Genomic DNA, 15,057 nt, shown 5'->3' with positions numbered 1-15,057 from the left:
GTTTTCGTGAGGTTTAATTCATGCTGATGCACGAATCAAACCTCACGAAAACGACCGCACACGCAAATAAATTACGAAAAAAATTCATTGACGCAAACAACTTACGAAAAAAATTAATGATGTATCCACTGAATATTGTGTTTATATAAGTCAATGATTTGAAATTTCGTAAGCTACATTTTCCTGAAATATTTATCATTCTTCCAGAAGCATTATTGGTACGTATATTTCCAATTAGTATTCTCTTCTTTTCTCTTCTGAATTACTTGTTGGAGAACAAACCAAGTATCTCTAATTTCTTGCTCTAACATTTACCATTTCATTAACAGTTTTTCTGTTGATAACACATCAAATATTAAAGGAGAAAAGTTATATGTTATATAATTCTAAGAAACTGTTAGACATCTCCTATGACAGATGAGCATGACAGATGAGTACCGTACTGCTATTGTTAAGCTCACCAGACAAAATATTGTACCATCCTTAGAAGAAAGCGCTGGTTGATTTGGAGCGCTGTAGTAGGACATTGTTGTGAAATGGTGTGTATGTATCAGTCGGTTCTATGGAATCAGAGCAGTAACATGGATCGACGTTAAGAGACTTTATAGAATGGCAGAAAAGAGCTGCCGTGATTGGATGTGTCCATGACCACACTGTGAATGAAACTGACAGTTTGTTGATGTACCAACGTAGACTGTCCAAAGAGTCCAAAAGGAATGGTGTATCATTTGCAGCCATGAAATATGGTGCAAGAGCAGTGTTCGTACGAAGACTCTAACTGATAGGGATTGGGCAGCAAACATACTTTCCTGGTTTAACAGAATCTCAGGTGCCATACCGCGCCTCGACAAGCCCGCCAAATCATCCGACCATAATTCCATAGAAAATGTCCGGGACTATTTGGCCCAACGGGCGAAACAAAACCACCAACGTCCACGTTCTGCGGTATAAAATAATCAAAGAGTAGCTTTAGAGCGGTATAAGCTCACTGGATGGAAGAACTGTTAAGCTTTTACAGTTAGCGCAGTGGCCAAGCTACATGCTCAACTGCACACGCACTGCCTCTACTTAAGCATACGGAAGTAGCGATCAGTGAGACATTCATGTTTCAAGTGGACGCTGTACATAAACGCGGGGAAAAGTAAGGGCGTGACAGAGTGGCAGGAAGTGATAATCGTGTTGGGCTGTGCCCATAGTCATACGATTTGTGAAGTTGCTGGATTTGTTGGTGATTCACGGTGGACTGTTCAACGTGTTCACAAACATTGGAGTAACACACGTGCCTATGAAACACTCTTAGAACTGTCGTCGGGAAGCGATTCTGACCGAGAGGGAATGGAGACGCGTTTCACGGCTTGTGGATCAAAATCACTTCCAAATCCGACAGGAAGTGCAGCAGGAAGTGAATGAAGGTCCACCCCAAACTGCTAGCAAGAGAGCACTGCTTCGGGAACTGCATGCTACGAACATTTGGAATCGGTCCTCTCGCAAGAGACCACTGCTCACACAGACACATAAAGCTGCGTGTCTTCAGTGGAGTAGAAATCGTTGAACGTTGACAATAAATGGCGCACCGTGGTCGGACAAATCACGTTTTTGCCTACATTCAAATGACGCACATCGTCGAGTGCTCCGAAGGCCAAATGAAGCATTTCATCCTGAAGGTGTGCAAGGGCAGGATGTCTATGATGTTTTGCGGGTGTTTTTCTTATCATGAATGGGGCCCACTCACTGAGGCGACCACTAACATGAACATTGTTTATTTAAACATTCTGAAAGATCAGGAGTTGTCTTTCAGTCAACATCTACATTATGCTATTGATGCCCTTATTTTTCAAGACGCCAACAGCGAAATTCATGGGACTGGAAGAATATGTGATTGATTTTCTGAATAAACCCCCATCCTGTTTCACCTCGATTGGCCTGCAAAATCACCTGACTTGAGCACCACAGGAAATCTGTGGGACATATTGGAACAGCAGGTAAAACGCCGACATCAGAATTCCCACAGTATGGCGGAACTGCGCGATAAAATCCTCAGCGAGTGGGGTTAACTTGGATGCGAGTGCCTCTACAATCTTCTAGACTCACTTTCTAACCGAATTCATGCGGTTACCCAGTGGCGAAATTACACGGTATTAATAGATGCCTGTAAGGACTTTTCTAGCGGCGACCAATTTATTACCCAGTGAGCTTAGTATATACGCCGAAACTTGTTGATCCTCCTCCTCTCTGTATTGTGCCCATTATCAAAGCTAGTGGCGATGTTTCAAGCATTTGCGCGATGTCTTCCACGAGTAACTAATATTTTGTCTGGCATGCTTATTTTTTAATTTATATCTACATCACTACATTCGCAATATTACATTACTGACCATTAAAATTACTACACCACGTAGATGACGTGCTACAGACGCGAAATTTAACCGACAGGAAGAAGATGCTGTGACACGAAAATGATTAGCTTTTCAAAGCACTCACACAAGGTTGGCGCCGGTGGCGACACCTACAGCGTGCTGACATGAGGAAAGTTTCCAACAGATTTCTCATACACAAACAGCAGTTGACCGGCGTTGCCTGGTGAAACGTTGTTGTGATGACTCGTGTAAGGAGGAGAAATGCGTGCCATCACGTTTCCGACTTTGATAAAGGTCGGATTGTAGCCTATCGCGATTGCGGTTTATCGTATCGCGACATTGCTGCTCGCGTTGGTCGAGATCCAATGACTGTTAGCAGAATATGGAATCGGTGGGTTCAGGAGGGCAATACGGAACGCCTTGCAGGATCACAACGGACTCGTATCACTAGCAGTCGAGATGACAGGCATCTTATCCGTATGGCTGTAACGGATCGTGCAGCCGCGTCTCGATCCCTGAGTCAACAGATGGGGACGTTTGCAAGACAACAACCATCTGCACGAACAGTTCGACGACGTTTGCAGCAGCATGGACTATCAGCTCGGAGACCATGGCTGCGGTTACCCTTGACGCTGCATCACAGACAGGAGCGCCTGCAATGGTGTACTCACCGACGAACCTGGGTGCACGAATGGCAAAACGTCATTTTTTTCGGATGAATCCAGGTTCTGTTTACAGCATCATGATGGTTGCATCCGTGTTTGGCGACATCGCGTTGAACGCTCATTGGAAGCTTGTATTCGTCATCGCCATACTGGCGTATCACCCGGCGTGATGGTGTGGAGTGCCATTAGTTACACGTCTCGGTCACCTCTGGTTCGCATTGACGGAACTTTAAACAGTGCACGTTACATTTCAGATGTGTTACGACCCGTGGCTCTACCCTTCATTCGATCCCTGCGAAACCCTAAATTTCAGCAGGATAATGCACGACCGAATGTTGCAAGTCCTGTACGGGCCTTTCTGGATACAGAAAATGTTCGACTGCTGCCCTGGCCAGCACATTCTCCAGATCTCTCACCAACTGAAAACGTCTGGTCAATAGTGGCCGAGCAACTGGCTCGTCACAATACACCAGTCACTACTCTTGATGAACTGTGGTATCGTGTTGAAGCTGCATGGTTAGCTGTACACGCCATCCAAGCTCTGTTTGACTCAATGCACCCAAACTGCGTGAAACTGTAATCACATGTCAGTTCTAGTATAATATATTTGTCCAATGAATACCCGTTTATCATCTGTAAGTCTCCTTGGTGTAGCAATTTTAATGGCCAGTAGTGTAAATACTTAATCGTTGCTACTAATTGTTCTTATTTCTAGTGGCAACTTGTTTGTCAACGGAAAATCCTGGTATCAGTATCTCAGTTGCTGTACTTGATGGGAGTTTTGTTCGGAGGAGTGGCGTGCACATTTTTGCTGTGGATAGTGCCGCCAGATCTGGTTCTGATCGGTGGCACGACTGTTCAGATACTCGCTGGTGTGGCTGTTGCTTTTACACCATATTTTGTTCTGCACTGTTTACTGCGCTTCTTGACAGCGGCCGCATGCACCTGCATGTTCACCTCTGGGTACATGATCTGTGAGTAAAACATATTTCTACAATATGAGGTGACAGTTCGTCTTCAGAAGACGGATATAGAGAATATCCATGTTTATTGCAGGTACAGCGATGATGAAAGGTAAAGGGAAGATTGTGGCTTCATGTTGCTACGAACATCTCTGGTCTGTTGGAGTAGTTACTCTTCCGTGCATAGCACACCTGTTCAACGACTGGCGTCACTTCCAGTTAGCTATCTCGTTACCCAGTATGGTCATTCTCTTATGCGCCAGGTAAGGTAACAGTTCTTACATACATATATATATCGGGTGATCAAAAAGTCAGTATAAATTTGAAAACTTAATAAACCACAGAATAATGTAGATAGAGAGGTAAAAATTGACACACATGCTTGGAATGACATGGGGTTTTATTAGAACAAAGAAAGAAGGAAGTATTGCTAGACGCGTGAAAGATCTCTTGCGTGCGTCGTTCGGTGATGATCGTGTGCTCAGCCGCCACTTTCGCCATGCTTGGCCTCCCATGTCCCCAGACCTCAGTCCGTGAGATTATTGGCTTTGGGGTTACCTGAAGTCGCAAGTGTATCGTGATCGACCGACATCTCTAGGGATGCTGAAAGACAACATCCGACGGCAATGCCTCACCATAACTCCGGACATGCTTTACAGTGCTGTTCACAACATTATTCCTCGACTACAGCTATTGTTGAGGAATGATGGTGGACATATTGTGAATTTCCAGTAAAGAACATCATCTTTGCTTTGTCTTACTTTGTTATGCTAATTATTGTTATTCTGATTAGATGAAGCGCCATCTGTCGAACATTTTTTGAACGTTTGTATTTTTTTGGTTCTAATAAAACCCCATGTCATTCCAAGCATGTGTGTCAATTTGTACCTCTCTATCGACATTATTCCGTGATTTATTGTTTCAAGTTTACTTTCATAAGAAGTAAACGAATTACAAGTAGAAACTTGCCAAGTAGTGTTGCAAAAAGCATAAAACCGAAAAGAATAATGAGAACATTCAGGTCCTGTTTCCGTCTGTCAGACAACAGAAATCACTAAGAACTGGACTATATTTCAACTTGCTCTCTTGCGGAAAGTAAGCAAACCCGGAAGTACCGTTTTAATTCTGTCATAATTTACTTCCTTAGTCAATAAAATTGTTCTGGGTTTGTGACAGTATTGTCAACTATAAAATTCCGACGTTTCGGCGGCTATTACAAGACGACTTCCTCAGAGTGTGTTGCTAACTGCTGAATGCGCGCTAGTTTAATTACTTATTTACTATTGAGGAGTGCTGTCATTGGATATGAGGATGAGGTGGAAGGGTATTAGGTGTTCTTTTATTGGTCTTTGCACTGCGTCTTGTCATTGGCGGAAATAGGCGTTTTCCATTGGAGGTTCCTTTATTGCCTGCCATTTGTGCAAACCGCCGTATAGGAAACTGAGCGGCGATAGCGACTTAGCGCTGTTTAATGGTTCAAATGGCTGAGCACTATGGGACTTAACTTCTGCCGGCCGGGGTGGCCGAGCGGGTCTAGGCGCTACAGTCTGGAACCACGCGACCGCTACGGTCGCAGGTTCGAATGCTGCCTCGGGCATGGGTGTGTGTGATGTCCTTAGGTTAGTTAGGTTTAAGTAGTTCTAAGTTCTAGGGGACTGATGACCTCAGAAGTTAAGTCTCATAGCGCTCAGAGCCATTTGAACTTAACTCCTAAGGTCATCAGTCCCCTAGAACTTAGAACTACTTAAACCTAACTAACCTAAGGACATTACACGCATCCATGCCCGAGGCAGGATTCGAACCCACGACCGTAGCGGTCGCGCGGTTCCAGACTGTAGCGCCTAGAACTGCTTGGCCACCTCGGCCGGCAGCGCTGTTTAATAACTGCCTAATATCGATTAGGGCGCGTCAGCAGACATTATCGAATCAGTGGAGGCTTCAGTTTGTCATCTACCACAACCAGAGGCAGAGAAGATCTGGCAAGTAACAGTACGAGTCTTGGCTCACGCAAAGCCTTCGAAGCAAAACATCAGTAAGGAGGAACGTCATGCCACTAAGGAACTAAGGAACAACTCTCGGTTAGTCGTAATCCAAGTGGACAAGGGAAATGCCACCGTAGTGTTGGACACAGTAGATTATTGACTGTGACAACGGCCGAGGAAGCCTACGTTTATACTTCCTTAGTAATAATATAATTTTATATTCACTTTCGGTGCTACGTCATACATTTTTAATGAATAGTTCTCATGTTTTACTTAAAATTAGAGCTTCTCATTAGAATTGGATGAAGCATAGCTTCAGTCTTCCAACAAGGTCCTCATCTATTTCCATAACTGGATGACAATACAGGTATCAGAAGTTGTAGCCACCAGTTACAGGAGATGGAGTATTAGCTATTGGAGAATTATCTCTGTTCATCATGGGATGGACTGTCCATGGTACAGAGTCTCCTTAAAGAAGCTCGTAAGGAAACAGCGACTACTGCACAATTGATGTAAAACAAATCATAGGACAATGGATAGATGCTAGAGATAAGGCCTCTGGCTGTGAAAAGGGCAGTGCTTGAATTACAGAACGACCACCGCAATAGAATCTTGTCGGAAAGACTTATAAAAAACCAAAAACATTCTGGTGAAATGCGAAGGTTATCAGTGCTACCAAAGTTAGTGTCCGTACACTCACGGATAACGCAGGAGCTGAAACTGAGAATAGCAAACAAAAGCAGAAATGTTTTCAAATGTTCCTTATGAGGTAACTGGAGAATTTTGGCGCCCTGAAAATATTCTAAGTTCGGAGTTGGCGTGGTGGTGGTTAGTGTTTAACGTCCCGTCGACAACGAGGTCATTAGAGACGGAGCGCAAGCTCGGGTTAGGGAAGGATTGGGAAGGAAATCGGCCGTGCCCTTTCAAAGGAACCATCCCGGCATTTGCCTGAAACGATTTAGGGAAATCACGGAAAACCTAAATGAGGATGGCTGGAGACGGGATTGAACCGTCGTCCTTCCGAATGCGAGTCCAGTGTGCTAACCACTGCGCCACCTCGCTCGGTCAGGAGTTGGTGTGGTCTTACGGGCCGCTCGGAAGGCCGACCACGTGGTGCCGGACGTTGGCAGAAGCAAGAGCCCAATTGCGTGGCTGCGGATTCCATGTTGACGCTGTGACGAGGACGGTGCTTTGTGTCGATGAAGGAGATGTCTATACCGGGAGTGCCAAAGATGGCGGACTTTGTGAAACCATAATAGCAGAAATTTCACAGTTCGTATAGAAATTAATAATAGCCAGATGAATAATGATACCTCAAAAAGAAACATGTACAGTACCATTATTTGAAAGACGATTCTGATGGTGTAGTCAGATTTTCAATATCTTTATTAGTTTAAAGTTTAGTATCTGACTGTAAATTATACAAGTAGCACCCAGCAACGAATTTCCAAAATCTAAATGCTTCACCCGATTTTCTCGATCGACGTGACTTTAGAAAGCTATTAGTGTAAAACTAAATTGGTATAAATTACAGGCATTTAACTTGAATAGCACATGAGTTATTGTAGGTCAAAGTGGCCAATTACTATCGATAGACCATCCCATCCTACAATTATTCTTCACTTTCACTTAGTGTAGCGATGTTATCAGCGAATCTTATCATTGACGTCCTTTCACCTTGAATTTTAATCCCACTCCTGTCGTTTATTTCCGTCATTGTTTCTTCGACGCATAGACTGAACAATACGGGCAAAGTCTACATCCCTGTCTTACAGCGTTTTTAATCCGATCGCTTCGTTCTTGGTCTCTAACTCTTCTCTCGCAATAGAAATCACTGAAATTGAACAAGACTCCAATCCCTAATAGATTCTAGACAGAATTTTTGACTGAGATAGCCCCTCCTTTGACCTTAGTGTACCGCAGAACCCTCGAACAGAGGTCGGAAGAAAGTACAGGTAGCACCCATCCACCAGAGGAGTAGCAGAAGTGATCCAGAAACACAGTAATATCAGAAATTGAGTCCGCCTTGATGCAAAACACCTTGTTATTCGTTTATTTCTTTATTCTCCGAAACTAGTTTCGGCGACAAATATCATCATCATCAGTGGGTTTTTTAAATCTTATTTACTGTCGCAAACAGCGACAATAATTCTTAAAACATGCTGTAACATACAATAAGATTAAAGAAACCCCACTGATGATGGTGATATTTGTCGCCGAAACTAGTTTGGAAGAATAAGAAATAAACGAATAACAAGGTGTTTTGCATCAAGGCTGACTCAATTTCTGATATTACTGCTTTTCCATGCAAATACGGACCAAATGGAAGAGTTCCATGATAAAATTATTGTGATCCAGAAAGCTATCGTCCAGTACCCTTGACATCCATTTGTTGTAGAATCTTAGAACACATCGGAGCTCTCGTGTAATAAGGTATTTCGAACAGAATGACCTCCTCCACGCTAACCAAAGTGGATCCCGAAAGCCTCGATCATGCGGAACCAGACTCACACTCTTCTGAAAGCCGTGGATCATTGCAGTCAGGTACATGCAACGTTTCTTGACTTACGAAAGGCATTTGACTGACTACCATACATACGATTATTATCGAACGTGCGATGCCACACCAAAACATTCAGTGGAGAGGGAACAGGCTTTGGGGGCTATCCTTTCTGGTGATGATGGGGGAAATTAGGGAGAGATTACAAGCGAGGACAATGAATGAACGAGGATAATGAATGAACGAACAGAACATAGACTTTGACGGTATTTCGGGTAGCGTGTACACACGATTGAAGTGACTGGTGCAGAGTTGGAAGAAAGCAGTGGAAATGGCTAATAATATAATAAGCCATGATGAAATTGGATTCTAGCAAAGAAAAAAAAAAAAGAAGACGAAATCCTGAAACACTTGTCTGACTATCCCTTGGGATTGAACGCAAGAGCTGAATTTCAACTGACCTTCTAGCAACCAGCGTTGTAAAACGCACTTTGTCTTGCGAAATCCAGCAAGTTACGGTACTTACATTAGTAAAGGACTCGTTGTTGAGAATGTAGTGGATTAGCGTCCAGTCAGCATCAACGGCATTAGGGAAAGAGCACTAAGTTAGTTGCAAAGGAATGAGGAACAGGAAAGGCATCCGCCAGCTGCGATTTTGGTTAAGTCACAAGAAACCTGAATCAGGATGACCATAAGAGGACTGGTACCCTACTCCTCCCACGTACATCCACTTCTTCATATCACGCCTCAAGCCACTGTACTGAGTGTAATAGAGGGTACTTGGTACCAGTATTGGCAGCTTTCTGTTCTACACTATTTGCAAGAGAAAAAAATTGTTGTACTCATCCTGACCTCTCCTGTATTATTCTCAGGATGATTTTATATGCATCGGAGGCAGTAGAACTGCTGCACTGTCATCCTGGAATCCCTGTTGCGTAAATATACTCAATAGAGTATCGCGAGAAATCCATCCTTTTTCTTCCTAAAATACCTATTTAACATCCCTGAGCCACTCCGTTACACTTTCACGAGAACTGTACTGATCTGTTATAATACTAACAGTATGTCTTAGTCCTTTGATGTCTGCTGTTCCTCCTTTATCACTCCAATCGCCGGAGGAACTCTCTAGAATTGATCGGCAACATAATAATGTCCGAACTTCTTTATCGTGTAACTGATTTTTTTATGACTTGAAATAAAATGTAAGTACCATGCAACGGCCAGGCCCATAAATTGTTGGTTTAACAATTTTGTCATGGGCACGTCTCCCAGCTTCTGCTCTTTTGGTTAGAAAATCAATCTCCGCTTGGGTCTGCTGTTCTCTTAATTTTTCTATGCAAGGTTGCAACGACAATAACTCTTCAAGTATGCTTGCGGGCTTTTGTGAAGATAAAATGATGAACTGTGACAAAAAATGGCTCTGAGCACTATAGGACTTAACATCTATGGTCATCAGTCCCCTAGAACTTAGAACTACTTAAACCTAACTAACTTAAGGACATCACACAACACCCAGCCATCAAGAGGCAGAGAAAATCCCTGACCCCGCCGGGAATCGAACCCGGGAACCCGTGCGTGGGAAGCGAGAACGCTACCGCACGACCACGAGATGCGGGCGAACTGTGACACATTAGTGCTACCGTGCTATATTCTGTTCAAATAATTCTCAAACTTGAGAGACTTCCTGGACGTCATCTTATGTTCCTTGTCACAAACACACAAAATAAACGACCAGTAATTCTCCTTGTCCTGAGTTCGTTGGAGGCTGATAAACTGAGTTCTGAATATGCCGTGACGTTATTTCCAATAAGGCCTTTCCAAATTTTCGATAGAAACAGTGGGTCATTGTCGACCACGATAGTGCCCGGTTTGATAGTGTTGTCAAAATAAGCCCGTATAAATTTTTTAAAATTATTCTTCTAGTTTTTCAACACACTCCTTTCCTCTGAAGAAAACATAGTTAACATGGATATGCCTAACAAATTCTTACACAATGTGACGTGGGTGGCCCACTTTCCACTCGTCCAAATTTACGTTGGTGTGGCATTACAAGACATCCTCCTGCATTAAATAACGCACACACGTCTTTTCCTCATTAACATTTCGTATTTCTCCGTGTATCACTGGCAAGATGTGATCATCGACTAGCTCCATCTTGATGTCATGTAGTATCTGCTGAACATATATCTATCTGTCCTCTCCTTTTGTGAAACTTGTGCTGATATCTCATACTGCCGTAGTTGCAGCTCTGCAGGCAGTCACGTAATGCATCTGACCGATATTGCTTTCTCATGATGAGTACCGGATATCAAAACTAAACTGCTGATTAGCGTCTGTCTCTTGAAGTGGTCGTGCAGCAATTTATACACATTACAAATGATGGTGTCTTGTGATCCGTTATAATCATTGCATTATCTTGCAAGTAAATGAAGCTTGAATTTCTGAAACCCCTTTACAATGGTAAGATACACCTGCTCGTTTGTCGTAGACTACGAATGTCAAACTCAAAAGCTAGCGTGGACCAAAGAAACGGCGTGTAAGTTCGTGTAAGTCGCGAAACAAAAATTAACCTTGAATTTTTGTACACAGCAATTTCACACCAAAAATATTTCAACATTTTTCTTCAGAATTTAGATGTTCATCAGCAATGTTCCATTTAGTATTATAATTTGGTTTCGATGGAGACATACTGAACGCAAGGAGCTGAAATAAATTATCGTTGCGTAACATAAAATAATAGACTAATTACCAACAGTTTGAAATCTACATTATTACCTGTTGTGGTTTATTGTGTAAAAGCTATGAAAGATCAAATAAACCATTCATGATGAATGCAGGAAGAGAAGACTCTCTCTCCTCCTGCCCCCCCCCCCCCCCCCGCCGCCCCACTTCGTAACAAACTCATATTGCGAACTAACCAGGCACACACGTGACACTAAAAGCGTTAACTTAACTTCTTGTAGGACACAGCAAAACTCTAATAATTAAAATTTTTACTTAATCTGTTTAAATAAGCCCTTCTAAAACAGTTTTCAGTATTCTCTCGTTTAATAAACTCTGTGTTTTGTCATTTTTATTTTTCTAAATCTATATCTACATCCACGCTTTGCAACCCACCATACGGTGCACGGCGAAATGTAGCTTATTCCACCACTAGTCATTGCCATTCCTTTCGACTCGCAAATGGGGAGAGGGGAAAACGGCAACCTATGTGTCTCTGTACGAGCCATAATTTCTTGTCTTCGTATTCCTTACTTGTGAAATATACGTTGTCGGCGTGTAGAATCGATCTGCAGTCATCCACAAATACCAGTCCTCTAAATTTTCTCAATAATACGAGGCGTGTTTTTTTAAGTAAGTACCGTTTTGCCACACCGCGGCCGCAGCGCTGCGGTCGGCGTTCTGCGCATGCGCACTGGGTACCTACATCTGTTGTCTACGCCATTACAGTCTGATTCTTCCTTGTTTGCGTTGTGTGCGAGTGTTTCAGATGCCTCCGATACTCGTGAGTCCCGCCGACTGTGAAGTACAGGCTGTTATAAGATTTCTTAGTGCGAAAGGCCTAAAAGCGATTGATATATCGTGAGATCTGTGCAGTTTACGGAGAAAACATTATGGGTGATGGAATGGTAAGAAAGCGGGTGAGAGCATTTAAAGACGGCCGCACAAATGTGCATGATGAACAACGGAGTGGGCATCCTTCGGTCGTTAATGAAAGTTTGGTGCAGCAAGTGGACGATAAGGTGAGAGAAAACAGACGCTTTATGATTTCCTCTTTTTTACTTTACTAATGTTTCTTGTAGTGTTTTGTATGGCATTGTGACCGAGCACTTGAATTACTGAAAATTGTGTGCACGTTGGGTACCGAAAATGTTGATGGATGTGCACAAAACCAAACGTTTAGACAGTGCATTGACTTTCCTTGAGCAGTACCATGACGACGGTGATGATTAGCCAAATTGTTATGGGCGATGAAACATAGGTGGCCTATGTCACACCAGAATCAAAGCAACAGTCCATGGTATGGCGGCATTCAGATTCACCCAGAAAAGTGAAGTTTAAGCAAACAATTTCTGCCCGGAAAATCATGTGCACAGTTTTTTGGGACAGAAAAGGAGTATTGCTTGTGGAATTTCTGCCTCTTAATGAGACAATCAATGCAGCAACTTACTGTATGACATTGCACAATCTGTACCGTTCAATTCAGAACAAAAGACGTGGCAAGTTGAGCAAGGACATTGTTTTGCTGCAAGACAATGCCCGTCCGCATGTGGCGAATCAGACCAAAGGTCTCATCACATCTTTTCTATGGGAAACTGTAGATCATCCTCCATACAGACCTGATCTTGCGCCCAGTGACTACCATCTGTTCCTGCACTTGAAGAAACACCTGGGCGGTCAGCATCTTCAAGACGTGTCAGGCGGCAGACTTCTATGAGGAGTGTATTCAAAAACTGGTACAACGTTATGACAAATGCCGCAATATTGGCGGAAATGATGTAGAAAAGTAGATTAAGGTACAGGCTTTCGTGTAAAAATAAAATTATTGAGATATCTTAGCACATATTTTTTTAATTTCAAAATGGTACTTACTTAAAAAAACATGCCTCATATTTCGGGAAAAGATCATTGTCTTCCCTCCACGAATTCCCACTTGGATTGTGCAGCATTACTCTAATACTAGAGTGTTTATAGAACCTACTGATAATAGGTCTAGCAGCAGGCTTCTGAAATGCTTCGAAGTCTTCCTTTAATCCAATCTGAGGAGCATCTCAGAAACTCGAGCAGTTTCAAGAGTGGGTCTTACAAATGTGTTGTACGTGATCTGCCTTACTGATGAACTACACATTCCTGGAAGTCTCGCAATAAACCAACGTCGACCATTCACCTTTCCTACTGCAATCCTTATACGCTCGCTTTGGCAGTAGTACTCCTAGACGATGAATTAACATGACTTTGTCAAGCAGCACTCCAATAATTATTCGAACATTACAGGATTGCTTTTCGTACTCATCTACCTTAATTTGCATTTTCGCAATACAATTTTCTGTCTGTTCTTTTGAGCTCCTCATACAAAGCAGTCGCTTACATTTGTTTCAGTTTATTGGGACTTTTCACTGGGCGAGTGAATCATAATAACTGGACTCTAACTATGGAGCTAATGTCAAGGATTACACTCTGTAAAACCGAATTAGAATTCCATATAGATCTGGCGAGTTATTTGTTTTCAACTCATTCACTGGTTTCCCGACGCTAGGGGTGGTACAGGTAGATACTCTATCGCAAATTATGGTCTTGAACTGCTGGTTGAAAGTCATACATCGCCAGGGTAACTGCATAAGTCACACAAGAGGGTTGCCTGGATGCAAGGAACGAGATGCTGTGTCAGCAGTAAACTTATAAACAGTTACCGTCAGCAAAAATTCTACCTCATCACCAAAATGCATCTCCCTCTCACTTATACACATTTAGATCTTCCAATCCCAGATTAGTACACACATAAAAAAAAAAAAAACGTTTTGCATCACCCTGGTTCCCAGAAATCCTGAAGACAGACGTTGACTGGATATTGTATCACAGACACAGTCCCTTTGACTGTTCAGAGATGTCACTAAACCCGCCCAAAGATGTAAACAACGATGCATGAGAGCAGGCCGATGTGGCCGAGCAGTTTTGGCGTTTTAGTCTGGAACCGCGCGACTCCTATGGTCGCAGGTTCGAATCCTGTCTCGGCCATGGATGTGTGTGATGTCCTTAGGTTAGTTAGGTTTAAGTAGTTCTAAGTTCTAGGGTACTCATGACCTCAGATGTTAAGTCCCATAGTGCTCAGAGAGAGTAGCGCCTATTAGAAGGAGGGTGTCCGACGGCCGATCAGTTCCAGGTATTTCACCAGAAAGGAGGCAGTTCAACCATGCCTAGACGGTCAGTACCGCAGTTCGATCGCGTCCACATTGTTACTTTGTGTCAGGAAAGGCTCTCAACAAGGGAAGTGTCCAGGCGTCTCGGAGTGAACCAAAGCGATGTTGTTCAGACATGGAGGAGATAGAGACAGACAGGAACTGTCGATGACATGCCTCGCTCAGGCTGCCCAAGGGCTACTACTGCAGTGGATGACCGCTACCTACATACAGATTATGGCTCGGAGAAACCCTGAGAGCAACGCCATCATGCTGAATAATGCTTTTCGTGCAGCCACAGGACGTCATGTTACGACTCAAACTGTGTGCAATAGGCTGCATGATGCGCAATTTGACTCCCGACGTCCATGGCGAGGTCGATCTTTGCAAACACGACACCATGCAGCGCGATACAGATGGGCCCAACAACATGCCGAATGGACCGCTCAGTATTGGCGTCACGTTCTCTTCACCGATGAGTGTCGCATATGCCTTTAACCAGAGAATCGTCGGAGACGTGTTTGTAGGCAACCTGTTCAGGCTGAACGCCTTAGACACACTGTACAGCGAGTGCAGCAAGATGGGGGTTCCCTGATATTTCGGAGTGGCATTATGTGGGGCCGACGTACGCCGCTAGTGGTCATTGAAGGCGCCGTAACGGCTGTACGATACGTGATTGCCATCCTGAGACCTA

General features: G+C 43.4%; 1 protein-coding gene across 1 annotated transcript in view; it reads left to right on the top strand.

Annotated features, from left to right (window-relative positions):
• Window positions 1–15,057, top strand: part of LOC126148896 (organic cation transporter protein-like) — a 146,031-nt gene that overhangs the window by 90,644 nt on the left and 40,330 nt on the right. The window contains exons 4-5 of the mRNA XM_049915783.1: window positions 3,738–3,996; window positions 4,079–4,247. Of these exons, the coding sequence (XP_049771740.1) occupies window positions 3,738–3,996; window positions 4,079–4,247 (428 nt within the window). The remainder of the gene's footprint in view (window positions 1–3,737; window positions 3,997–4,078; window positions 4,248–15,057) is intronic.

Source organism: Schistocerca cancellata, chromosome 2 (genome assembly GCF_023864275.1).
Source record: "Schistocerca cancellata isolate TAMUIC-IGC-003103 chromosome 2, iqSchCanc2.1, whole genome shotgun sequence".
NCBI classification, from domain to species: Eukaryota; Metazoa; Arthropoda; class Insecta; order Orthoptera; family Acrididae; genus Schistocerca; species Schistocerca cancellata.
Note: the sequence above shows the minus strand (reverse complement) of the source record. Positions and strands in the feature narration are given on the sequence as shown.